We start from the raw sequence: 26,204 nt of genomic DNA on the forward strand, positions 1-26,204 counted from the left end.
GAACTAATCCCCTGGCTAGTCCCTTTTGATCCATTAAAATCAGGTACCGCAAATTGGTCATGCACACCAGACCTTCTTATCACTGAAAGTACCTCGATAACCGAATGCCCCAATCTGAGACAAGCTGAGGTGATCGTGGAATGTGAATATATGCCTAGATTATGCCCGGGCTTTTGATAAAAATACCTTTTTGCAAACTGTCAATCCCTAGTGCAGAGTGTCTAGGTTAATCATCATGATCTCTCCTACTGGTTCATACGGGCTACCAGCTCTGTTGTCAGCCCTGCTGTCACTCTCCACTACCGCCATCGCGACAGTCACTTCCAAGGGGAAAACTGTTGAGCTCAATGGAAACACTTATTACATTCCCGCGAGAGTAGTAACAACCCTGAAGGCCGATGCACACGTGTTCGGCAAACTCAATGGCTTGCAACCTCTGACGGTCATTCGGAGCGATGCCGCAAAGCTGACAAGCGCAATCCTTGATTCATTGGTGAGCAGCTACGAGTCTGCTGACGATGTCTTCAACGCTGGGTTCCTCGACAACATCTACGTCGAGTATAACGGTACCTCCAAGAATCCCTCACAGAATGTGTCAACTCATTCTTCATGGGGCCCTAAAATCCTTGGATATGCATCTGCATATGGTACCAAGAAATCAAAGACAGTGACTCCATCGTCGATACTGCCTGCTGGTCCATACTTCTTGGATCCGTCCAGTGGAGCCGTTTTTGAAGCTTGGCTGTTGTATTCCGATGTGATGGGCTCTTTCACTCAAGGATTGGTCTCGGTTGGTGACGATGAGTATGATGTTTTGCCGGCAAGCTTGCAGGGCTATGCGTCCTTGACCATCGGTGTTCCTTCGCGGCTATACTATACCAAGACAGCCGACAAGCCTTTGGCTGGAGTATGTATTCTCCACCCTCCGCTCTTTTCATAAGAGGATGCCCCTGTGCGAGAGACGTACAATACTAACTATTTACTCATAGGTTCGTCTCGGTGTTAAGGATATCTATGATATCAAGGGTGTCAAAACCGGCTGTGGCAACCGCGCTTACTATGAAACGTACCCAGTCGCTAATACCACTGGACCTGCAATCCAGTCCCTCATTGATGCGGGTGCCATCATTGTCGGAAAGATGAAGACCAGTCAATTCGCCAACGGTGAGACCGCCACTGATGACTGGGTTGATTACCACTCCCCCTTCAACGCCCGCGGTGACGGGTACCAAGACCCCAGCTCATCCTCGTCCGGTCCTGGCTCTGGCATTGGAGCCTATGACTGGTTGGATTTGGCAATTGGAAGTGATACCGGAGGCTCAATCCGCAACCCTTCGCAGGTGAACGGATGCTTCGGTAACAGACCCTCATGGAACTTGGTTTCGTTGGATAATGTTATGCCCATGTCTCCGCTTTTGGATACAGCCGGATTCCTGACAAGGGATGTGCAATTGTGGCGCGCTGCTGCGGAGGTGATGTACAAGGATGCAGGCCTGAAGTCCTACACCAAGTACCCCAAGTCTATTAAGACGATCGATTTCCCAACCAATGCCTCGACCCCAGCCGAGGGACTTTTGGTTGAGTTTGTCGACAAGCTATCCTCCTTCTTGGGTGGTGCGAATGTTTCTGCTTTTGATTACGATTCTCTCTGGGAGTCCACCAAGCCATCGACTGTTGCCGCCAATACGACCCTCGACAGCATGCTGTCTCTCACTTACCCTATCCTCATTTCGAAGCAGCAGTATCCCCTCATTGCCGCGCCGCTGTATGCAGACTACGCGGCTGCTAATGGCGGTCGCAAGCCGTTCATCAACCCCGTACCTCGGTCCCGTTGGGATTGGGGACTTGGATACCCGGAGTCGCAACTGGATACTGAAATCGAACACAAGAACACCTTTACCAGCTGGTGGAACTCAACTGCTCAGGTATTCGACGAGGAGACTTGCTCGGACAGTTTGATTCTTTACATTGGAACTGAAGCCAAACCGACCTACCGCAATACTTACCGGAGGTATGTGCTGGTCCTTTCCCACATTATGGTATATTTGAGACCTTTTGCTAATCCATTGGAATCGTATAGCATGCCCGGTGTCCCGAAAGGATTTGCTACGTCTCGTATTGCTAACTTTGCCGGTGTGCCGGATATGGTCGTTCCCAGTAAGCTTAGCCTTCCCTTATTATTTGAACAAATACCCCAGATGGTTTAATTTGGCAATATAACTAACGCAATTATAATTTAGTCGGCCAAGCGCTCTACAATTCCACCATTACCGAGCAGCAGGAATATCTGCCTGTTGCAGTGGATTTCCTCGCACCTCACGGCTGTGATATGATGGTCTTCAACCTGATCAATGAGTTGGTGGAAGCTGGTATCGTGAAGCAGCCCGGCGCCGGATCCACTTTGTACGGAGACGAGGTGACTTACTATTGAGTAAGGAAATGAGTAGATAACTGCCCATGCAGGGTATCGATGTACAGACATTTATTAATATATAGATTCGGTTTTATAAAGATCTTTTTTTCTTTTCCCCCAAGGCCAACATATGCATTCGGGCTACTACTTGTCCCCACTATAATCAACAGGAAGGTCCACGGGTGGGTGGGCTAGTTACAGACTACCAGCAAACCCACACTACTTTGTTTTTATTATATTTATCCCTACGATATGCAATTGAACTTCCTCATTAAGCTTGGCCCCAAAAGGTATTTGGGGTGATGGCCCACCCGTGTGTTTTGAATCAAGTCCTAGAGATGTTACAGGTAAATGTTTCAGGATTGTGGAGTTTCTTTATTCGTAACAGGCCTAGATGCCGTCTCTGCTATAGCTCATGTTGGAATGCCACTTACTGCGCGCGCGTGTGTACATATTGGGCGGACTTGATCCAATCTATCTCTATCAAGATTAAAGCTGGTTGGTATTAACCGCACAACACTTGGTTCAAAAATACCAAATGATTTGATTTAGGACAAGGACATTGTTTTATCTCTCCAAAGAAACCGATGAAACAATAGCGGTTAATGATCGACAAGGTTTGTGGCTCAAATGCCACGCTAGCTTTTCAAAGTGGGTTCAATCCAAATTTCCGTGGTGTCAAACAAGTGTCAATGGAGTTTTCAGTATATATTTATCACACCCAGTTCAGAAAATTCACAAAGCCGCTGAACCCAGCGGTGCCTCCCATTTAAGCGGCGTTGGCTTCCCAGTTGGAGACAGTGAGAGTGGCATCACCAGTGAAGGGCTCAGTACCAAATTGCAAGTCTAATATTATCACCATTAGTAAACAACATCCAAGGCAAGGAATTTATGGAGAAACATACTGATCAGGTATTGGGAGTCAGCAGGGTAGGAATGGCTTTTGGCCAAGAGGTCGAAGAACTCCTTGATGTCAGTGTTGAAGGAGGTGACGGGGCTCGCAGCAACGAAGCTGTAGACGTTCATATCGCCGTTCATACCGTTCCAGAGCTCCCAGGTGTGTCCACCGACATCAACGGAGTTGAGCTTGCTGCCGATAGGGCTGATGCTTCCATAGCGGGCGAGCCTAAGGGGAGAGACCGACTGTCAGCCAAAAGGACACTCTTACATAAATATTCAATTGAAGAGATCTCACCAGATCATCAGCTCATAGTCACCACTGTAGGTAGCGTGGTTCTTGTCAGCTGCAGTGAAGAGATCATAGGCAACATCGGCGTTGACATTGCCATTGTCGTATTTCCATTCGGCGGAGGTTTTGATGCTCGTAAGCTCGCTAACAAGCTTTATGTCAAGCTTCACGCCCGAGTTTGGGAAGGTCTTGACCGAGCTGTCGGCGCCGGACCAGGACCACTTGGTATGCCAGGAAACACCGCTGTCGGAGATGCTGTCAACGGTGGTGCACTGCGAGCCGCTGCCCGAGTCCTTTCCCCACATGTTGTTGTTGACGGTGTAGATACCTTTGTTGTAGCTGCCATACTGATCACAGAGCTCCTGAGCGGAGGCAGCAGCGGCAAGAGCGAGGATCAGAGTGGTCTTCATTGTAGAATTGAGATGGCTGGACTTTTAGGACTAGTAGTTCTTGAATTGATAGTTTGATGAGTTGATGAGCTTGGGAGTGAGATTGAGAGACGACTCGAGTGGCCTTTATATATCTTCGTAGGGGGCTTTCTAGTGCTCACAGAGTTGTTTGATTGGCCATGTCAAGATGCAATATGTGAGACCAAAGGTGGTTCTTGTGACATCTTGACGCTACGCCCCGACCATGTCGATCTCGAGTAAATGGGGTTGTCGAGTTTGTGTGGTAACAAAGTATAGTAAAGAGGTTATCCGCTTCGAAGTGCAACATATGACAGGTGAGACATTCAGTGTCAACGATGTATATACAATAAGGGCGAATTTAGCCTGAATTACAATTAGTAGTTTCAGTCCGGCTAAAATGGAGTCATTTCATGTGAGTATGGATTCGGAGTTGGGGTTGGTATCGTCTCCACCTACACTATGGAGTAATTGTTCTGATTCTCTGGAGTGGATGAAATACGTTGAATGTGTCTCTACCTATAGATCCCATGGCCTGGTATTGAGAATAAGTGATAACTCTACTAATTCTAACAATTTTCAATGGCAAATGGAATGAAGAGTACTCCGTATATGCTCTACAACATACGGAGTAGATATGTTACATGCTATGTTTGTAACTTGATGGAACATGGTGGGCCATCTATCAAGGGATAAAGGGTGAATCTAGAATCTATATGGACTCGCAGCTCGGGTAGGCTTGTAAAAAGGTCCGGGCAGGGAGACTTCCAAGGTTGCTCACCTGGGCAGACATGAAGCCTTACATAATTCCAACACAACTCCAGGGCTCAATAGATATCTAGGCTCTAGAATACCTACATTCTTAGATACCTAATCCTAAGAGGGTCTTAATAGAGAATATAGCGTTGTAGAGGTGATTTAAAATCAGGAGTCTTCTTGATTAGCTAGCTCAATCTTTTACAACCTTCTAAGTTTGGACGTCTCCTAGAGCTCTGATCAAGGGGACCTGGGTCGGGACGCGAATCCATATCTCATTTAGAAAGGGCTAACGGCGATCTCTTCTCCATTATAAATCCTTCAATTGAATGATCCTGTCTATCATTTCCTGTTTTGGTCGGTTGTTTGAACTAATTCTACTTCGGGTATCTGACAGGCGGAACACGGCAATGGCGCTGATTTACCTTAATTAGGTCATCGTATTTTAACCGTCGGATTATGTATTTACCTAGATATAGTGGGATACCCACACACCCTTAAGGTGGGTCAGTCTCATCGTACTTACCTCTGCCTGGGTTTGCTCCTATTATCTTAGATAGTCCTTTTATCAAGATGCCAGACTGAGAGGGGCTTGGTGCGAAAGTAGCTCGCCTTGAATTGATAAAATAAACACAGAAAATTAGAATAAGAAAGGTAGAAAATGGCTAGAATGTGTCCGGGAAGCGGAAATAGTACAACCTTTGAAAGAATAGACGAGGGTATGCTTGTTGTGCTCAACATTGAATTGCCTATTGAAAAAATCTCTTGAGCGGGATAGATAAGATACATAGGCTTCGGTCCTTTCTCTATTTGGGCTAAACATGTTGATATGATTTATTACTGACAAACTCGCCATGTTTGCTGGATGATTCCAAGGTTGTTGCAAAAGCCGGAGGTTCTTATTTGACAGAAATCTATGGTATAGCTCGATGATATGTACATAGTAAAACTGTAACTAAAATAACAGAAAGCTGTGGTATGATAATGTAAGGTATGAATCAATGATATACAAGATTTTATGCAAGCTGGTACAGTGAAGTAGCCTGGCGCCGAAGCTACTTTGTATGGAGACGAGGTGACTTAGTATTGTGGAAGGAAGTGAGTGGATAGCTGCTCAGGTGGTGTACGGTTGTACCGTGTCATTTCTACATGTTCAGTCACATATGATTCTTTCTTCTTTTTTCTTTCTTTTTCGCAGGGTCAACATTTACCTTCTCACATTTTATGTTTCAGTTTTCAACCATTCCAAACACAAATCCAAGATCCGTTCAAGTAAAGCCTCGAGGAATTCGTCGTGGACCCGATCCTAGCTAATTCTATGGAAATTCTTGAATCTGTTGGAAATACTTTTGGAGCCATGTCAGCACCTAGAATATCTCGACAGAGAAGTTGTGACCGTGGGAAATGACCTACCTACATGTAATAAATTTATAACTAGATACCATCCATAGATGACCTGTCGGATCATTCCGTTGATGCCTGATCGCGCAGGCTTGTTTGCGTGTATACTGAGCACTTTATCTGCCAGATTTGGGGCATAAATACCCTGCTTCCCATAGATTGAATGAACGATGATTCTTCTTCAACTTTATCACCCGTATATACAGCAGAAGCTGTAACAACTATAACAGGACCCATTGAACCATATATCTGACTTTGATTGGCCTTCGTATCATTGTACACTGAACTAAATAGGTCGAGACTGGCCCCTGCCATAATGTAGATTATGCCCACGCGCGGGTTGGCGGGCTCATCTGAGCTAAATTTATTGACTATTTTTGATAATAATCCAACATTGTTGACTTTTCATGTCTCGGAGCTATTTGATTGTCAAAGGAAGGTCCCCCCCCCCCCCCCACCCCCCCAGATCTACTCCAAAGTTCTACCTACATCTTCAAGTTTGACAACCAGCTCTTCGCAATTATCCTGACAATTTGACAATTCTCTTGATCTCATTTCATCTTTCACAATGGGCCACACCGGACGAGATACCGATTTTCAACTCTACCGATACACTCCTTCCTTTGCCGCTGCTGTGATTTTCATCATCTCGTTTTTTCTCACCACTATGTACCACATCTGTCAGCTTATGAAAAGCCGCTCCTGGTACTTTATTGCATTCGTCATGGGAGGGATCTGTAAGTGATTGAATCTCAGCATCATGCTCCATCGTTTTGCTCTTCGGCGACAGGCCCCAAGAATACCATGCTGACCCTAGCGACCTTACAGTTCAGATAATTGGGCACATAGCACGGGCAGTGGCACACACAAACACCAAGAGCGTGCCCATTTATGCGATCCAGACAATCCTCATTTTACTGGCTCCCCCGCTATATGCTGCATCTATCTACATGGTTCTCGGGAGATTGATTCTGCATCTCCGAGCTGAAAATTACAGCCTGGTGCCATTGAAATGGGTGACAAGATTGCATTTCTAATGCAGGCAGCAGGCATGTCTCACAGGTTCCGAGTGGCTTGATGCAAATTGCCTCAAGACATAACCTGGTACTAACGATCGTTCACAGGAGGAGGAATCATGGCGAGCGGTACAATCAGTTCAATGACGACCGGCGAACACATCACAATTGCGGGCCTCTGTGTGCAACTTGTGTTTTTCACATTTTTCTCCCTCACTTCGCTTTTATTCCATATCCGCATCCGCTCGAAACCGACTCAGCAAACCACTCAAGCGAGACAAGGCCATGATCTGCACACCACCCGGAGCTGGGAGTCCGTTATTTGGGGGCTTTACATTGCCAGTGTGTTAATTCTGATACGGTCGGTTTTCCGTCTTATCGAATACGCTCAAGGGAATGATGGATATCTGATCAGCCATGAGGCCTTCATGTATGGGTTCGATTCGACACTGATGCTATTTGCAATGGTGGCGATGAATGTGCTTCACCCGTTTGTGATATTGTCCTCGACCCAAATGGGAGATCAGAATCCGTTGGAACTTTGAGATCTCTGCCACGGACGCAGTGAAATTTTGAGTGCGATTCTATCGGTTTAGGGGATAAGTGAGCAGGGAAGCAGGAGGTTTGAGGGAACTGTATTGGCTTTATGCCAGTGAAATAGCCTTGATACATCGTTTGTACGACAGGCACTTGTTGTATCTAGGTTCAAATTTTTATTTCAACCAGGCCATGAGCGGTCTCGTAAATTACAACATCGCATGGCACTCCAGTATGCTGGAGGCTTAATTCAAATCAACCAATGCGCAGACACTACTTGGCTAAAGAGCCCACTGCTTTAATTCGGAAGGTAAAGACTCCGTAGTTTCGTTGAGGAGTGAGTGCTTTATGCCAACCATGCAAAAATCAGTAATCCTTACGGAGCAAGGAGTTTAAGGAACTTTGATAGATGTTAATACGATATGGAGTGAGAATGGTTCCTACCCCTCGGCATACATTCATTTCAATATATAACGTCGAGCTTTTCGGAGTTGGTTGTGAAATCTCCGCTTTTTTCTTTTAGAAATCTTGGGAGCAGTCCGGACAGTATGATTAGGCATCGTCTGAGTATATCCCGTAAACCAAGCCGCCAGGTAAGTACGTGGTAGATTTGATGCGAGTTAACCATGGCTAGTCTAAGACTTATACATAGAAAAGTACCCTGCACAGAGTGTGCTTGAGTGCTTTTTTTACTGCCTTGGTATACACCTGAAAAGAGCACATGGAAAGACCACGAAAAAGACACGATAAGGCCCCTCATGCTATTCTTGTCTTGTGTTAAATATTTCTAGATATTCTTTTCAGGTGTATACAAAGGAGGCTAAAATAAACTTCATGCAAGAGACTTTTGTATGATAAACCTTTGATAGCGGCTCCCTATGCATAATATTGAAGCGCTCTAGCATCAGAGTGGTGGATTTATGATCCATTCGGAACCCTCAGGTTGAGGGTCACCCAACCAATCTTGGGCTAGTGACAAATCGTAATCTAGCCCCGGAATTGCCGCGAATTCACCCAGCTCATCGGGGAAAGACGAGAAGAAACCATCAAAAGAAGGAACAGAGTTGGGCGAGCGCTGTTCAGACGGCATGTCCAAATTTGTCGAGACGAGGACATCGCTACCATCCAGCGGATCAACTCGCCAAAGTTTTGCCCATTCCTTGAATTGATCATAGCCCGTTGTATGATCCGTCACGCCGCTCTGCTCTGCCACGGTATGACTATGCAGCCGCTGCCTTGCCCGCTCAAGCGCTTCGATGACAGCCACTTCAGATCGCGCAGATTCCAGCCCGGGACAGATCTGACGGATAAGCCCCATACCTTGAGTCAAGACGCTGGATATCCGGCTTGTTGGTTCGTTGATACTGTGGGCAATGAGGGCCAATAAAGCAACGCGGCATCCATTGAACTCGGTGTATGAGACGCGCGCGAGGCCGACGGAGTCTTGTAAAAGCTGACAAAGCTCGATCACTCTAAGCGCGGCATGAAGTGAGTCTTGTCGAAGAGTATTCACAATATCTGGGACTTCGTGAGTGGTTGCGCCTGAGTCCAGGTTGAATGACCCAGATGTTGCCTGGGATATGATGAAAGGACGGCCCATATAGATCAAGGTTGTCCTGTAATAAATTTCAAGGTGCACATTGCAACGAAAGTTTGCTCCAGCTGGAGCGAGATGTCGGCAGTGGATCTCAGTGGGAAGACTTTCCCACCATGAGCATAGTCGATCGCGAGTTGCGGCAAGTTGCCGAATATATTTCTTTTTTCTGGCCCTTTGGCAACGCCGCAGCGACCTCATCGCTGCCGCAGCTTTTGCCAAATAATTCGTCAAGACGATCGTAGCGGTGAAGTTGGGTAGGTTGGTCAATTGGTCAATTGGTCGTAGAGCCGGAAGATCGACCGGCATGGGGGCATCGATTTCGGTAGGACACACAGATACTGGGCGGCCATGTAGAATACCGATGCGACTTTCCGGGAAGTTAGAATTTTTTGGACAGCATAGTTGAGGGTTATTGGCTAGCTGGGGGATTCCTACCTTTCCAGCGAATATGCAGACCACCAAAGGCGATTTCGTACCTCAATAATCTCTGGGGCCACGTTGCCTTCGAATAACTTGCGGTGCATGCCATTTTGGATTGCCATCTTAATTGAGAGGCCATAGTAAACGTATGCCAACCCGGCCGTGTCGATCGGCAAAGTATACACACCCAGAAGTAAGAAGGCCTGAACAGTCTCCACACTTGCAACCGTGATAAGATCCGGAATGAGTCGACAGGAAAACCGATAGAGCTCCAACCCTATTTGGTCATCAGGACCAGTTTCGGTAGCAGAGGGACTACTATCAGGTGTCGATTTGGTCCGCATATGCGCAAACTGTGTGCCAATTGCGAAAGTCATGAGAAGGGTGCATATCCACCCAGCGTCATTGATCGACAGTGGCTGCTCAGTTGCATAGTAGAAGTCAAGTTTCTCGCGGAAAGTACGCTCGTGAAAGTAAAAATAATTGGTTTGGCTGAATTTCAAAAATGCGTTTGTCAAGAATTCCGCGATATGTTTTGGGGGGAGATATGTTTTAGCAAGGGCGATACAAAAGCCAGATGACTGCAGAGCAGTAGCCCGAAAGAAACCTTCAGCATGGTCAAGACTCTGAGTTTCCTTCATTAGCAGCGTACATCTCACAACTCTCACTGGGGCTTTTGTTGGCAAGTTCACGGTAGGGCTCACTGGACGTACCTTGCTTTGCCCTGTCCTTTCCCCCAGGCTTTGTAGTCGCCGTCCGAGCATTCTGGAGAAGTTCCAATGCGATAATTCTCCCGAATAATCTTTGGAATCATGTCAACTAGGTAGAAGCGGAACTAAGGGTAGAGACATACGCATTGTGCTGGTCGAAAGAGGGTCTATAGAGTAGTCATTTGTCGGGGTGGCATCGTTTGAATCGACCGAATCACTATCCGATTGCCCCTGGCTCTGACTCTGACCCTCATCTAGGGTGTCTGCAATTTTCTTCAGGTTGCTGGTCTCGAAAGAGACGTCACCCAACAAGTGAGTAATGATTCGCTTCATTTGAAATCCGTCGGCATGGCGTTCTAATGGCTGGTCATCACTTCCAAAAAGATGAGTTATTGATTTCAGATGCAGCAAGATGGTTGAAAGAGGCTCACCCAGGTGGGTCATTGCGTGTTAATGGTATTTGTCGACAGCCGGCACTCTCAAAACGACATGTCCTTTGATGCTGTTGGCAGCGAGCACAAGGATTTCCACCTCCGCCTTTTCAGTTAGATCGTCAGTCGTATGCAAAGATGGTCACAGGCCCAAGTTATGACAATAAAATCATTGAAGAAGTACATTTTTCTTTATATTGCCGACACGGCAAGCACCTGAGCCGCAGACAGTTAGCCTATTGGACCTTTATCTCGGCTAATATATGGCGGGTCCTTACGCTTGTGCTGCCCTCTTTCGTAGTGCTTCAGGTACACGGGGTCGCCTTTGCCTGCCCTTGCGTATCTTGGTACTTGGCTCGGTCATTTCAACGAGAAGCAAGAGTCCAGAGCTTCTACGCACGTAAAAATCAAGGTAGTGGTGGATGGTGGATAACGGCTACTATTGCCCTGGGCAGACCTCGGGAAGTCCGTGGCATAAATGACGTAAGCGACATTTTGATCCATCCATGGATCCATCCACAGATAAGCGATAAGTATAAGCGATAAGAGACGAGATAACAAAGAAAGCGACGAAAGAAATGTACAACTTCAGGGACCACGAGCTTTCGTCGGTCAAGTATCTCCTTGACGAGAAACCTAGTCGAGGCTGCAATTATGTTTGGATATTTCTTTTGCATCTCAGAGTCTACTGGTATAGGTTGGAAGATGTAGGCCAGATTTTGCCCATCATGTCGTATATATGCAAGCTTATATATCGCTATTTGTCGTCTCAGTATCCTAGAAATGTAGGCATATGAACAAGTAGCTCACAATTTTAGCAGGTAATGTTTTGTTGCTTCCAAGTCGAGACGACAAATGTTATGTGAGGTATCACTTTGGACCCACGCGGGTGCACGTACCCGGGCCGGGAGTATGCAAAGGTCCTAATTCCCCACTAGCATGAAGGCCAGCTACAGCTCTTGACTGATAACTATTGCAACGTGCCTGGCTGGTAGCCTCTTTATTTCTCTGTCATTATGGAAAAAGTGTTCCCCGAAGGAGATTTTCCGCTACTGCGGCGGCTGGGTAAGGATGCTCACTTCCTTCAACATTCAACCCCTAATAGCCATTAGGACATGCGGAAAAATATTCTACAACGAGGAGTCATTTGGGGATTTATCTCAACGTGGGTTTGACTGCCTGCTACAAGCGACCAAGCGGAGTCTCCGTGAAACCGGCACTCTTTTACGCTCTCTCGATGCTCATCTCGAAACACCCTATACTTTCGGCCATTCCATTTGCTATCGGTACACCGGATCCTTACTTTGTCCGTCTTCCTAAGATTACACTGAGTGAAGTTGTGTCCTCCATGGAAGAGGAAGCGAATTTTCCTAGCTCGGATGAGAGACAGGCCCTCGATAAGGTCCTCCAGGAGCAACACAATTGCCCCTTTGAGATTGACCCAAAAAGGCCTCTTCCATTCTGGAGATTATGCTTTCTAGAGAGGAGAAGTTGCCCCAGAAGCTTTATTCTTGTGTTCGTGTTTCACCATTCACTCATGGATACCCAAAGCGCTCTTTCCTTTCACAATGAACTGGAAGGATACATGGCTCAATATGCCGGTCTTGAGCCAAGTGATACAGTCTCCTGTCCATCTAATGCCCTCATTCCTCCACTAGAGGACTTGTGTACACTTCCTGTTTCACGAGAGTTTTTGGAATCTCAAGAGAAGGATAGTGAGCTATCACCTGATTGCTGGACGGCTGCTCCCCAGTTCACGCCTGTAAAGACACGGTTTTCTTCTTTATGGCTATCTGAGGTTGACACAAAAGTCCTCGTAACACTGAGCAAAAAGGAGCAGACCTCTGTGACAGCGACAATTCAAGTGCTCATCGCGACCTGCATTTTCTCTGTTCTTCCGGCATCATATCATACACTACGGGGCGATTGTGCAGTATCACTACGAAGATTTCTCCCAGAGCCGGTCACTACGACCGCTTTGGGTTGCTATGTCGGGTCGCTATCCACCACATACCACAGAAAGCCATCTTTTAATTGGAATGAGTCTCGCCGCACCAAGGTGGCCATCCAACATGTCATGGCACAGAAAGGTGGTAACATGCCGGTCGAATACTTGGCACTCATTCAAAACCAGCACCACTGGATGCTACAAAAAATGGGCCAGAATAGAAAAAGTGCATTTGAGTTATCTAACATTGGGGCAACTTCTACATTGCGAGGAGGAACGAACTTCGAAATTGAGAGTATGTTGTTCAGCCAGAGCTCTAGTGCTTGCAGCGCCGCGATCAAGGTCAGTGCTGTGACAGGACCGGATGGAAGGTTGGCGTTGGGATTCACCTGGCAAGAAGGGGTTATAGAAGTTGGCATGATCGAAAAGGTCCAAAGCGCTTTTAAGGGCGAGGTAGAAAGATTAGCAGCGCCTACGTAAGATTACCGAATACGGACTGTTACATATTAAAAAAACATCTCTCTCAATTATCCAGTCTAAATTTAGTGGTCTTTTACAGACATTATTTAACAAGACCTAATATGTTTATGAATGGATGAATGGATGAATAATAATGATTTACATGAAACAGAGCTCGGCTCGTTCCATTCCGGCAGTATATACAAGAAAATGATAAACGGAGAGATAACGCCTTGGGGCTGTTTTGAAGTTTCTAATGACAATAAGAGAACTGTCATGGTGAGTTGATAGCTCGAGAAGCTTCACCGTCGACTTCGGCTATGATGTCAGTATCTCGGGTCTCAGTACCCGGAATGGTCTAATTAAAAGGCAACTTCCATCCTCCTTCAATTCAGACTATCCATTTCTCGTGCACAGATTTTATCACATCCACAATGACTGAACTTTCTGACTACCGCTTGCTTTCCTTTGATGTCTACGGTACCCTCGTCGACTGGGAGGGAGGCATCCTCGCTGCATTCCAGCCCACACTGGACAAGACTGGCGCTCAATTCCCACGCGAACATCTGCTCACTGTCTACCATGAGCTAGAGCGCGAGCAACAGAGCAAGACTCCCGATATGCCGTACCATCAGTTATTGACTACTGTGCACCCCAAGTTTGCCAAGCGTCTGAGTCTGGAGATCCCCTCCCAGGAGGAAAGCAACCAATTTGGGGAGTCGGTCGGTAGCTGGCCCGCATTTCCAGATACCGTTGATGCTCTCAAGCGTCTCTCAAAGCATTTCAAATTGGTGGTTCTATCGAATGTTGATCGTGCATCGTTTGCCAAGACCAATGCAGGCAGCCTAGAGGGCTTCCCCTTCGATTTGATTATCACTGCTCAAGATGTGGGCTCTTATAAGCCCAATCTTGAAAATTTCGAATACATGCTCAGCGCGGTGAAATCAAAATTCAACATTGAGCCCTCGCAGGTCCTCCAAACTGCCCAGAGCCAGTTCCACGACCATCATCCTGCCAGTAAGATTGGAATCAAGTCGGCCTGGATTGAGCGACCCGGTGCCACCATGGGAAATTTGGCAGATAATATCTATGATTGGCGGTTCGACACCATGGGTGATATGGCCAAGGCGTATGAGGCTGGACAGTAGATATTGATGTATGAAGTGATGTCTCTCTATCTACGCGGTGTTTGAAAGCAATCCCTTTTTTTTCTTTTTGTTTACATGAGCAGTGATGTCTTACTCAAAATAAACGGTTCATTGATAGTTCTTCAAAGCGCGCCTAGAAGACCGACGGCTTTCCGGTCTACCTTCATCGATTTGTCCACAATTTTCCCATTCTTTGACTAGTAGGATTTGCCTTGCACGTCAATGAAATTAATATACTCTATTTACTGTGTTACGGCTCAATGGAACTGTTTAGACAGTGGCCTTAGTGCCTCACCCATATGCTTCAATATCTCATAATCTCTATAGATGCAGTCTTTCACCCACTCAGTTTCTTCACTTAACGAATACCATGAGTGCATTACTACGTGATGTCTTTTTTTCACATGCTTGATCTCAATTTATTTGCAGCGTTCTGCTAGTCCCTCCTCTGCACAGTTGATGCTTTTTACCATCTTCCCATAGACCTAAAATGACATCGAAAAATCCACCGAAACGACACGACAAGGCCGCATAACTAGCCGACTATTTTGTGTAAGATTATCAGCTTGAAAGCCCCTCTCAAACTCTTACGTAGTAATTGCCGATTTCAATTTGAAACAAAAAGGTTCCTTGGTAGGTTGAAGGGTTACACATAATTCGATAACATATTCTACTAGCTGACAATTATGGAGAACAATTCGTAAGGTGCTTTGCCGTGACATCGCCACTCAGAGCTACCGGGTACATGTACCCGAGTCTAGGACATCGCATTATCGAAGGGGGGACAAAGGGCGGATGTACTACTAAGCTGTGTAAAGCCGGATAAAAGTTTCATCCAGTATTCCACTGTGCCATGAAATTTCCCACGAATGTAACAGAATGATTACCGAGTATCGTTGTAAGCCCGGTCCGAGTCCACCGGCACTGCCAAAGCCGGCGGGTAGAAACACAAGAACATATATCTGTAATATAAATTATAAATACCACCTAACAACATGTGCTCCTCGATCGCATATAAGGCAACCCACATTCCTAGAAACTGTATGCGTCTCGTCAGCCTTAAGCTTTTACGGCTTTCAGTTCGCCAAGCAGGAATACGAACATTCAGCATGTCTCATACCGTGCCACAAGTGAGTTGAGGACTCGACTTCCTGTTATTCTGAATTAAATTAGGATTCCAAGGTTGACTTGTGACTTCAGTTGAAAGACAAGTCTTTATTCATTGGAAAATGCCACATCAACGGCGAATGGGTTGGGGCTCAATCCGGCAAGACCTTTGAGGTCACTGGTAAGGCAAACCACGCACAGCCTATGTCATTAAGCTGCTAACAACGGATAATTAGATCCGGCCACCGACAAAGTCATTGGGACATGCCCAGAATTCAGCGCAAAAGACACCGTGAGAGCCATAAAGGCAGCCTCAGATGCATTCCCGGTCTTTCGGAAAACGTTAGTACGCGAAAGGTCTCGATTACTGAGGCGTTGGAATGACCTCATCCTGCAAAATCTGGATGATTTGGCGACTTTAATAACTTGGGAGAATGGGAAACCGTTTGCAGAGGCCCAAGGCGAGGTCAAATACGCTGCAGCTTTCATTGAATGGTTCAGTGAGGAGGCTCCCCGTTTGTATGCTGATACAATTCCCACATCCGTTCCGGGCAACCGAGTTTTGACAGTCAAGGAGCCTGTGGGTGTCTGCGGCTTAATCACTCCGTGGAACTTCCCTGCCGCCATGATCACCCGTAAGATCGGCCCGGCATTGGCGGCTGGGTGTACGGTTGTTGCGAAAAGCCCCGGGGAGACTCCATTTACTGCCAATGCCCTTGCGGAACTAGCCCTTCGAGCGGGAATCCCTAAAGGTGTGGTAAACATCGTGACTGCGCTGGAAAATACCTCTGAGGTGGGCCACACTCTCACCACTCATCCGGATATTAAGAAGGTCTCGTTTACGGGCTCGACCCGCGTGGGAAAACTCCTAATGGAACAAGCCTCTTCTAGTGTGAAGCGGGTGTCATGGGAACTTGGCGGCAATGCCCCGTTTATTGTCTTTGATGACGTGGAGGATATCGATATCGCAGTCGCTGGCGCTCTTGTATCGAAGTTCCGGGGTACAGGGCAAACCTGCGTCTGCGCCAATCGAATCTACATCCACCGGTCCCACTATAAAGCCTTTGCGAAGCGACTTGTCGAGCGCATCAAGAACTTCAACGTCGGACCTGGATTCGCCGAGGGCGTCACCCATGGGCCTCTCATCCATCGCGCAGCTGCACAAAAAGTTGCCGATCATGTTGCGGACGCTAAATCCAAAGGTGCTCGGGTCCTTCTGGGTGGGAGCCCAATCAATGAGCTGGGTCCCACCTTCTTTCAGCCTACAGTGTTGGCTGACATGACCCACGATATGCGCATCGCCGATGAAGAAACTTTTGGGCCCATAGCAGCGCTATTCCCCTTTGATACCGAGGAAGAGGTGGTCCAGCTAGCCAACCGCTGCGAGGTTGGCCTGGCAGCGTATATCTTCAGTGATAATATCAGGAGAGTCTTCCGCGTAGCGGACGTCCTCGAGGTCGGTATGGTGGGTGTCAACACTGGCTCTGTCAGTGATGTCGCTGCTCCGTAAGGATCCCCCGCCCATATCCCAATTTCCTTTTAATAAATCACTGGCTAACGCGACGATCGCTCTTGCAGATTTGGTGGCGTGAAAGAGAGCGGATTTGGCCGCGAAGGGAGCAAGTATGGAATCGAAGAATTTTTGAATGTCAAGAGCATCACCTTAGGTGGAATATTCTAAGTGGAGTAGACCTGGCTTCTGACACGGAGTGTGTGAGTGATCATTCATGGGTCAGGCGTGTATTCTAAATTTGCAGTCAATCCTATCGGCAACCAACTTTCTGCAACAAATGATATCAGATTCCAGATTCCTGTACTCCAACTGTAATGCTTTCTTGTGTAACTTGTAGTGCATATTTCGCCCATGGTCTCTGTCCCCCAGGCAAGTAAATGTGTGTAGCTATTTGTGATTTGCTACATTGAAAAGTAAGATATATTTCGATCAACAGAAGGATAATCAGAAGTGCAAGACGAAGAAAGGTTAAAATTTCAAATTATTATGGAAATGGGGAACCAATGCTACTGTCCAGGCAGTAAGGCAAGTAACGACAGGCTTGCGGCCTCGATGCGAGTTTGATAGTATCAACGATAAAGATGAATACATCTAGAGAACATTTAACATGTTATGTCATTATACCAAAAGGACAGCATGCCGGGTTGTAATATTGCCGGATATTATATAAAATCCCCGGGTACGATCACCCGGTCATCTCTATACGCACACATCCTTCACAAAAATTGAAATTGACAAGCTTCCCTCATATACAAGCACCAGTATTCCCTGGTCTTTGTTAATCCCCGTACAGTGAGCGATTTTCCTCTTCTTTCTTCTGTTTCCACCGGCTTTCAGGCTGCGTACCCGGTCCGAGTCGGTTTGCTATGTGCATCAAGGCGCATATAAACCCATCAAGTCCCTGTCCTCAGGGTTTCTCTTTCCCGGAAATATCAATAACGGAGCTCTGTTACCTTTTTGTGGTTGCTTCTCTTCTTTCATTTTCTTTTTCGTCATGTCTTTTGTATCTGAACCCACCGCGCCCTCAATCCGCACAGCAGTCCCCGGACCTGCGACGCACAGAATCAAAGAGGATTTAGATGTTGTAATTGATGCCCGCACTGTGCAGATGGTCATTGATTATGACAAGAGCATTGGAAACTAGTAAGTCGTTAACCTACTTTGACCCTCTTGGCGCATTTCCTCATGATTTCCTTCTAGCTTCACCGACGTTGACGGCAACACCTATCTTGACGTGTATGCGCAAATCGCCTCTATCCCCGTTGGATACAATAATCCCGCTTTACTTAAGGCTGCAAAATCACCGAAAATTGTCTCTGCCCTGGTCAACCGCCCGGCTGTTGGAAATTTCCCTTCCCACCAATGGCTTTCCTTATTACGCGAAGGCCTGATGCGGGCAGCTCCTCCGGGATGCACACAAGTGTTCCCAGCGCAGTCCGGGTCCGAGGCCAATGATCTCGCCTTCAAGGCGGCTTTCATGAGCTATCGTCGGAAGCAACGAGGCGACAACCCTTGGACCGAGTATGAACAGGTGACAGCAATGAAAAACCAGGCTCCTGGTTCCCCCAATTTGGCTATTCTCAGCTTCCGGAACTCCTTCCATGGTCGCAGCTTTGGCAGTTTGTCCGCCACCCGCTCCAAACCCATACATAAGCTAGACATTCCCGCTTTCAAGTGGCCCCAGGCCGCTTTCCCCCAGCTCAAATATCCACTCGAAGCCCACATCCAAGAGAACGAACAAGAAGAGGTGCGTTGCCTGCAAGAGGTTAAAACCATCATTTCTTCCTGGCACTGTCCTGTGGCTGGTATTATTGTTGAGCCCATTCAAAGCGAAGGTGGTGACAATCATGCCTCGCCAGCCTTCTTCCAGCAGCTCCAGGCGATTACCAAGGCACATGGGATTACCCTGATTGTAGATGAGGTCCAGACCGGCTTCGGGGCAACAGGAAAATTCTGGGCGCATGAGCACTGGGCGCTGCCGTCTCCCGTGGATATTGTGACCTTCTCTAAGAAAGCCCAAACCGCTGGATACTTCTTTAGCCATGAGAATCTTCGCCCCGACAAGGCCTATCGGCAATTCAACACGTGAGAAATCCCAAATTCCAAAAGTCCCATGACTGTTGTGAGAAATAAGACAAACTGACAACGCTAACCAGATGGATGGGGGATGCTGCCCGAATCATCATCTGCAATGCCGTCATTGACGAGATTCTCAGCAAGAAGTTGATCCAAAAAACGGTAAGCCTCACCCTCCATATCCCATCAAGACCTATTTCTAACATTATCATTTTTCTGACAGGCTCAAGTTGGCATGGTTCTATACGATAACCTAGCTACCTTGGCAGTTGAGTATCCTAACCGGATCCAGAACCTCCGTGGGAAAGGCAAAGGCACATATCTCGCCTTTGACACCCCTGACTCAAGCACTCTGCTAAAGAAGATGCGCGAGTTGGGTATCAATATCGGTAGCTGCGGGGTTCAAACCGTTCGGTTGCGCCCCATGCTGATCTTCGAAGAATCTCATATCGCTCCTCTGCTGGCGGCCTTTGAGACTGCCTTTTCACAGTTGGCATAGATCTACTCAAATAATACAATTTTGAGTTCATGTGGATAATGCGTAGCATTGAGTTAGCTTGGAAAACGATGCAACCCAAGAAGGAACAATACACTGCCTTTATAACTCCCCATTGGCTAAGTAGTGCTGGGGAAAGTGCACGGCAAATATAATATTAATAAATGTAGCAAATCTGCCAGAGTGACCGCAATATGTAACATTTCCACTATGGGAGCACTTTGCTGGATATTTCGGTGTTTAAGAGGTCCGTCCAGTCTAACAAATTGCGCAAGTGGTGGACTGAGGGGACGGTCGATTGATGATAGTAGCGGATAATTCATGTCAGTGGTGAATGAAGGAAGCGATCGATATGATATTTCAAACCCAACATGTTGAGGAGCAAAATTTGTCAAAACCTTTCTTTTCTTTTAGAAAGATATCGCGGTATAGTATATGGACACTTTGCAACTGTTTGTGGGTTAAGTTGGGAGCAAGCATCATCAATACTTCGGATTTAATTCACATTATGCACACCTTATGGCTAGATTCGTAATTAATGTATAGTTGAGATTGTTTGGATCCAAATCCTATCCAGAAGATCATCGCCGATATGACCTTTGGATTATTTTCTTCTAGAGAACCAATTTAGCTGGGAACCGAGTATATAGGCTAGCTACTCTTCACGGGGAGCGAGACGCCAGAAATAGGTTTGCGAACCAAACCTTTCCCGGAAGATTGGTCCCTCTAGGAGATTATTTGCGAGACATAGCGGCTGATACCTTGTGATCGGAGCGTGTTAATGGAGTCCAGGAGGTCCAGGAGCTCTTGAGTGCATAAGCCTTCCAGGACCTCTATTGTGAACTGTGCTAAAGCCATGAGATAGCTGAAACATAGAGGCAAGTGTGTAGTCAATACTATTCAATTGTTAGGTTTCTGAAGTGGTGGGCGTGTGATATTTATCAGGGACTTATAAAATCAAATAACTCCATTGTCTCCCGGGATTTCATCATATCAAGTACGTACCTCAATACCCAGGTTACAATAAACATTGCTAAGTCACGTTCCATAACTATACAATAATCTCATGCGATTTTTAAAAGCTGGCTCCAGTTAAGTAACCACGTCGCATTTCTAAACCAAAGTAACATTTCTTGCAAGAGACACTATTTTCGAAAGTAATGTGAATCTACTAAAATTTCCAAATTGTTCCAGCTGTTTCTCAAGAGTTACAGTTGTCTTAGTTCTTGGCAGCTTTTCTGAAGTAATCAATCAATCAATCAATCAAAGTTCAATTAACCTGTTGCAGTCTAACTAGTTGCGTATAACTATGCAGGAGCTTCATCCAGCTGAAGCAAGAACTCGAAGCCAAACGCCGAGCAGGATCACATAATACAGTTTATCCCAGAGAGTATATATATACAGAGGCCAATTCATAAAGAGTGTAGAATCAGCCCATTCCCATAAATCAAACCCATACATAAGAAATCAACCACTAATGGTTGTCATGGAGTGCACCCTCCACCTTCCATCTCTCACTTCTCTCTCTCTCTCTCTCTCTGCTCCCTCCCCTGCCTCAGTTTCAATTGATGGTGACGTTGTCGTGGCCAGTTGTCTGAAGTAATCAGCTCCGACCTCCCCATTCCCGAGTGTTTAAAATACGAAGGTGCTACAAGAACGCCTGTAAGATGGCGGTTTGCTTTTCTCTTCAAAAAGCTGGCTTTCAATGCGATGAGAATGTCAACCAGGTAGCTCCCTACAAAATGCCCATCCGCGACCAATTCACTATAAACAGATGGCACGGGTCCGTTTTCAATGCCCCCGGGGTGTACGATGAGTTTCTCGACGGGAAAAGAGTTGCGATGGTTCTGTGGCCTGCGACTTGGATGATAGAGTGGGACGTACCTCTTGATTTCAGAAAGACGCGAGAAGAAATTGACGCGCAATACCCTCCAGACTACGACCGGTGCTACCGAGATGAAAAAGGGCTCCGTCATCGTGTCATATCGTCGGGTGTTGTGCTAGTTGAGAAAGATGGAAGGGAACGTCCGCTTGAAGAGTGATGCTTCAAGTGATTAGTTTGTCATTCAATATCGTCTAGCTATTCTTTTTCTTTTTGTTTCTATCATTGTTGCCGACGTCTCTCATTTCCTGTTGCTCAATTTCCTCACGCAAATCATGAACCTTTCTGTCCGCCTTTCTTTGCGATTTCTAGAAATTATCTGTTCGCCGTATGCCTTTGATAAATCGAACGATGGATGTGTGGACAACAATACTAAGTACTCTAAGTGTAGAGATTACTATCCAGAGAGGATGTGAGGAGGTCATTGTGAATATCATCCAGCATAGATGCAGCGGCAGCAAGTTCTAGTAGAAGGGCGCGGATTCTTTACCCTGATGATGTGATATGCTATACCATACACCATTGTAGTATACCCAGACTTCTGCCAATATACAATAAAGTCATATGAAAGATTGCTTCGGTGTTTATATCCAGCTGGGTGTATTGGCTATCCCCGTCCGTCAAAGTTCTCCAGGCTGCTACTCAGATCTGATATCAAGAGATACGCTGTGATTTAGCAGCCACCTCCAGAGCTGCCTCCTGAATCTCCGCTGCTGCTACTTCCACCGCCTGAATCTCCACTACTACCACCTGAATGACCTCCACCACCTGAATAGCCCCCACCACCTGAATAACAGCTGCTGTCACCACCACCACCGGAATGATGATGGGTGCTATTTCCAGCTCCAGAGTCGTAATTGCTACTGCCAGAATCGGCATAGTTGCCACCGCCCCAGGTACTCGAAGGGGTAGATATGAAGGGAGTATGGTACGGAACGTAAGTTGGTTTAGACGCAGCGACAGCCGCTTGCTGGCGCTTTCGGTCTTTCTGTTGTTGTTTCACAACTCGGTTCTCTTCTTCCTTTCTTCTCCTGGCTTCTTTCGACCGAAAGAGATTGAGAAACATCTTTCAGTGTTAGGATTTGAGCGAATCGAGTTGACTGACAATATGTTAGTGGGATTCTACAATATTCGTAGAGGTCAAGATCTACCGTGAGGTATAGTGGAAATAGTTCTAGCAAGTATAGCACCTGGAGATATTTGTTGGAGATGTTGCTGTGCTAGATTCTGATAGTGAACACCACAAAAAAAGGACGTACGAGACAAGGACTTAAATACCTCTTACAACCAGGAACTGAGGAAGGATGCGAATTGTATAGCCCGATTAGGACAACCTCGGGCAACCGAGGAACACAGCCTCCGATGTATTCTCAGTCTCCACCCGGGCACTTTATCGCTTATGCAGCAATACGATTGGTTCTCCGTCGATAAGACACTCCATTTTTCAGAATTATGCCGATCTTATGTTATTTTATCATAGCGTCTGACTCTGCCTCGCGTTATCGCATTGTTTATGATCACTTATGGGTAAAAGTCGCATAGCCCGCCCCAAGCTATGACTGAGCCTCAGTCTCGGAATTTCTTTGATGTATTTCAAAGCAAGGCCTCTAATGTTCATCCACAACGGCAATCTTTCCTAGAATATACTGGTTTGATAACTGGCCGGGCGAAACACTATCTCATAACCTGAGAAGTATGTATAGTATTCATGGAATACAGGAATGGGGTGAATGTGGACAAGGGTTTTAAAAGAATACAATTTTGGCACGTCCCTCAGCCATTGTGAAGATGAAGCGAGGAATCAGACAACTTGGATATACATTCTTGAAGTTATCGGTCCTACCAAACCGACACTTTCAGGAATCCGCGACGGAGATCGATGACCACATCGAATAAAGCCAACCGAGGCATATAGGCTCCAACGTACATTAGGTCGTTCAGCTGCCAGGATGTTAACGAAACCCCGTGGACACCGGATCCGGCCGCTCCGGTTGTTGATAGCATCCGATATAGTTCAACAATATCCCCATTCGGTCATGATCAGCAAAATCGGATCGAAGATGGGAATCCAGGGGTTGAAATAGGGCAATAAATTTCCTAGAAGGCAGCGACAAGTGTCCTTAACGCAAGGAACTAGTTCTCGAAGCCCGATGAGCTCCGACTTCCCTCCAATTGTGCAGGGCCGTCGGGTCGAACCAGCCCACCGTCCGGGAGGGGTCGATACCATGCTAGCCGGCCAGCCTCTCTACCATGAACCTCAGTGAAGATCGTTGACATCTTACGGTTTGTGAACACGTTGCTCCAATAAAGCAGTAAAGCTGTCTAAGATATTCTGTGGCTGAGTGTCCCGCATCATTTTGCTTAGCCAAGTAACTGAGCCGTAGTGGCCTCATCCATCGTAAATTTCTCAAACTTGCCCTCTCCAAGTGCGATCTGTCCAATTAGGGGTTCCTAATACGTATAGTAGACAGGGCGTACTTCAAACGGTAACATCTCGGCCGGCGCCTTATATGTTCGAGTTCCGGTCGCTTGAAACTAGTCCAATCTCGCGAATGAAACTTGTTCCTGTATGGGTAGTCTTCGGCCTTGAAAAAGCTCTTCTGTCAGCAAGAATGATGCCCCATGGTACTAAGTCGATCACCACATGATAAGCGACCAAGAGCGCGTCAACGTCTTCTCTAAGAATGGGAATGAGATCGAAGGAGAATGTAGGGCCACTTTGCAGGTTCAAGGTTGGGACTATTCCGCAATATCCGAAACTTCTTTCGCCTTAATTCGTGCATGAAAATCCGATCGACCCTTCGACATCGCAGTCAGTCACAGTTTATTCGTAATTCACCATTCTCTCCGACAATGAGCCGTGCTCGTAGTATCGCATGGTGCTAGACAATTCTATGCACCATTCGATGCCACTCCTTGATTAACTGCCTTCTTGACTCGCACCAAAAGGGTTTGGTTGAATGGTTTCTTTTTTAGTAAGAGTGACAGAAGAGAAGAGCATGGATTGGATGGGACTTAGTCTGAATAGAACTATATCGTGTTGCGCCAATCTCCACTAGATGAGAATAAAAGATCTTTTAAAAGAGCAGGATTATATTATAAAGGAGAAAATCTGTCGTGGTCGAGGTTGGATCCACCCTCCGCGGGACTTAACAGCTGCATGGCGGAGATTCAGTGACCACCTACAGTGAAAGCGTTGTCGTTAGTGTCGATGGCATTCTGTGGCAAAGTAACCACCTGCAGAAATATATGCTGCAACCGAATCTCCCGCTCAGTCAAGGACCAACGTTTAGTGTTGCTCGCCGTCGGGTTGGCAGCGGTTGTCGTCGCTACGGCGTTTGTGCCTTCGCTCTTATTAATGCATTTGATCGCCGTGTTCAATTTGTCGCCCTCGCAGAATAGTACATTGACAGCAATTAACTCACTGCTCCCAAGCGCCTTCCTCATTTTGGTCTTTCCTTTTCTTGTCGACAAAGGGTGGCAATGGTATGCCCCGGGGGGAAGAGTATGAAATTGACGTCTGCTTCATCTGGCAGTTGCGACCTAGCTGCTACTCCATCAACACCGTTGGCGAGCAATATCTCTACCCAATTTGACATACTTCTCCTTAGGTGTAGCTTGGGAGCCGATACAATGTATTGCAACCGATAACTAGCTGTCACTGAGTATATTACGACCCTAATCGCACTTGGTACATTTGGTTTGGTATATGCTAATTTTGTTAATATGAATTTGCGTTACTTGGAATTTATCTGCAGTGCAGTAAGTTGCGAGGCTTGACTCCAAAATAGTTTGGGCGCCGACCAGAATACACTTAGAGTATCGCAGTTTTGGCTGTTTTGGTCCTATCATTTTGTAAATCGCATCGTCAAACACCAGTAATGCAGGCGAAACATGTGAGAACGAGTAGTAATTATAGAGAAGCAATCAATCAGGCTTGTGGTTTTCAAAATGACGGGTCATGTCTACAGCCAAGGATTGTTTGATATATATCTTCCAACTAGTCAATCATGTCACCCCGACAAGTCCTACACCAACGTGTTGATACATAAATAGATAAAAGTTGTTTTGATGATAACCAGCCTGAATATTTTTATCCCCGCTGTGTCAGTCAGAACTAATAGAACCATACTGTTTTTACCTTCTCTCTTCTTGGTGGTGTGGTAGGAACAGAGGTGACAAGCGGAAGACCAAGTGGTTAACCGACTCAATTTCATTTTCTACGGGAAGGTCCACTCGTTATAACCACAATACGATTGTGCATATGACGAGACTAAGTAGGGGAAAAGAGAGGAAAGGAAAAGATGCGGAGCTAACTCACAAACAGGGTCCTGCGATTACGCATCCTAACAAAATTCCAGTCGCAACGAGGCAAGAACTCTCTCCATAATGGTCATGTTAAAGCTTGGCATTAGGCGGGAGCGAGACATGTGGAGAGATAAATTACAAGCCTGACGTCTTGGTGGTGTCTGCAGGGCTTGGCAGGTGTTCTAGCGGCGAGATGTTTCAATCGGGGCTTTGGGGCCTCAACCAAGGGACATGATTCATGGGAAAAAAAATAAAAAATAAGAATTAAAAAATAAATAGATTAATTTAATAGCTAAGCTCAATTTGGATAATGTATGCATATTTAGCTCAGCCGTGGTGCTGACATGTGCTGACAGGCGGCTTATAACTAGTCTATTTGTAAAGACACCA

At 46.4% G+C, this 26,204-nt stretch overlaps 11 protein-coding genes across 11 annotated transcripts; 7 read left to right on the plus strand and 4 right to left on the minus strand.

The window, feature by feature from the left end:
* Window positions 1-235: 235 nt before the first annotated feature.
* Window positions 236-2,608, plus strand: N7455_003479 (uncharacterized protein; the record flags this gene model as incomplete). Its single annotated transcript, XM_065604497.1, has 5 exons — window positions 236-907; window positions 990-2,011; window positions 2,081-2,157; window positions 2,241-2,416; window positions 2,588-2,608. The coding sequence occupies 5 exons, from the start codon at window positions 236-238 to the stop codon at window positions 2,606-2,608; spliced, it is 1,968 nt and encodes a 655-aa protein (XP_065462988.1).
* A 574-nt stretch (window positions 2,609-3,182) lies between these two features.
* On the minus strand, window positions 3,183-4,012 carry N7455_003480 (glycoside hydrolase family 12 protein; the record flags this gene model as incomplete). Its single annotated transcript, XM_040962295.2, has 3 exons — window positions 3,183-3,259; window positions 3,319-3,539; window positions 3,609-4,012. The coding sequence occupies 3 exons, from the start codon at window positions 4,010-4,012 to the stop codon at window positions 3,183-3,185; spliced, it is 702 nt and encodes a 233-aa protein (XP_040807254.1).
* Window positions 4,013-6,734: 2,722 nt separating this feature from the next.
* N7455_003481 (RTA1 domain-containing protein) lies at window positions 6,735-7,727 on the plus strand (the record flags this gene model as incomplete). Its single annotated transcript, XM_065604498.1, has 4 exons — window positions 6,735-6,903; window positions 6,995-7,119; window positions 7,164-7,215; window positions 7,291-7,727. The coding sequence occupies 4 exons, from the start codon at window positions 6,735-6,737 to the stop codon at window positions 7,725-7,727; spliced, it is 783 nt and encodes a 260-aa protein (XP_065462989.1).
* N7455_003482 (fungal specific transcription factor domain-containing protein) lies at window positions 7,706-10,779 on the minus strand (the record flags this gene model as incomplete). The annotated part of the gene is made up of 5 exons (XM_065604499.1): window positions 7,706-7,721; window positions 8,679-9,683; window positions 9,752-10,362; window positions 10,450-10,538; window positions 10,590-10,779. The coding sequence occupies 5 exons, from the start codon at window positions 10,777-10,779 to the stop codon at window positions 7,706-7,708; spliced, it is 1,911 nt and encodes a 636-aa protein (XP_065462990.1).
* A 1,114-nt stretch (window positions 10,780-11,893) lies between these two features.
* On the plus strand, window positions 11,894-13,305 carry N7455_003483 (uncharacterized protein; the record flags this gene model as incomplete). The annotated part of the gene is made up of 2 exons (XM_040962303.2): window positions 11,894-11,942; window positions 11,990-13,305. 2 exons carry the CDS (start codon window positions 11,894-11,896, stop codon window positions 13,303-13,305), a joined length of 1,365 nt encoding a protein of 454 aa, XP_040807256.2.
* Window positions 13,306-13,718: 413 nt separating this feature from the next.
* Window positions 13,719-14,432, plus strand: N7455_003484 (uncharacterized protein; the record flags this gene model as incomplete). Its single annotated transcript, XM_040961269.2, has 1 exon — window positions 13,719-14,432. The coding sequence occupies one exon, from the start codon at window positions 13,719-13,721 to the stop codon at window positions 14,430-14,432; it is 714 nt and encodes a 237-aa protein (XP_040808274.2).
* Window positions 14,433-15,541: 1,109 nt separating this feature from the next.
* N7455_003485 (NAD-dependent succinate-semialdehyde dehydrogenase) lies at window positions 15,542-17,220 on the plus strand (the record flags this gene model as incomplete). The annotated part of the gene is made up of 4 exons (XM_040961285.2): window positions 15,542-15,562; window positions 15,633-15,720; window positions 15,776-17,045; window positions 17,118-17,220. 4 exons carry the CDS (start codon window positions 15,542-15,544, stop codon window positions 17,218-17,220), a joined length of 1,482 nt encoding a protein of 493 aa, XP_040808262.2.
* Window positions 17,221-18,046: 826 nt separating this feature from the next.
* On the plus strand, window positions 18,047-19,627 carry N7455_003486 (uncharacterized protein; the record flags this gene model as incomplete). Its single annotated transcript, XM_040961268.2, has 4 exons — window positions 18,047-18,195; window positions 18,253-19,137; window positions 19,209-19,290; window positions 19,352-19,627. The coding sequence occupies 4 exons, from the start codon at window positions 18,047-18,049 to the stop codon at window positions 19,625-19,627; spliced, it is 1,392 nt and encodes a 463-aa protein (XP_040808251.2).
* Window positions 19,628-21,366: 1,739 nt separating this feature from the next.
* Window positions 21,367-21,666, plus strand: N7455_003487 (uncharacterized protein; the record flags this gene model as incomplete). The annotated part of the gene is made up of 1 exon (XM_065604500.1): window positions 21,367-21,666. One exon carries the CDS (start codon window positions 21,367-21,369, stop codon window positions 21,664-21,666), a length of 300 nt encoding a protein of 99 aa, XP_065462991.1.
* Window positions 21,667-22,179: 513 nt separating this feature from the next.
* N7455_003488 (uncharacterized protein) lies at window positions 22,180-22,572 on the minus strand (the record flags this gene model as incomplete). Its single annotated transcript, XM_040961265.2, has 1 exon — window positions 22,180-22,572. The coding sequence occupies one exon, from the start codon at window positions 22,570-22,572 to the stop codon at window positions 22,180-22,182; it is 393 nt and encodes a 130-aa protein (XP_040808283.2).
* Window positions 22,573-24,677: 2,105 nt separating this feature from the next.
* On the minus strand, window positions 24,678-24,953 carry N7455_003489 (uncharacterized protein; the record flags this gene model as incomplete). Its single annotated transcript, XM_040961266.2, has 1 exon — window positions 24,678-24,953. The coding sequence occupies one exon, from the start codon at window positions 24,951-24,953 to the stop codon at window positions 24,678-24,680; it is 276 nt and encodes a 91-aa protein (XP_040808264.2).
* Between the last annotated feature and the right edge of the window lie 1,251 nt (window positions 24,954-26,204).

Source organism: Penicillium solitum, assembly GCF_028829755.1.
Source record: "Penicillium solitum strain IBT 25940 chromosome Unknown utg000001l_segment0_segment0, whole genome shotgun sequence".
NCBI classification, from domain to species: domain Eukaryota; kingdom Fungi; phylum Ascomycota; class Eurotiomycetes; order Eurotiales; family Aspergillaceae; genus Penicillium; species Penicillium solitum.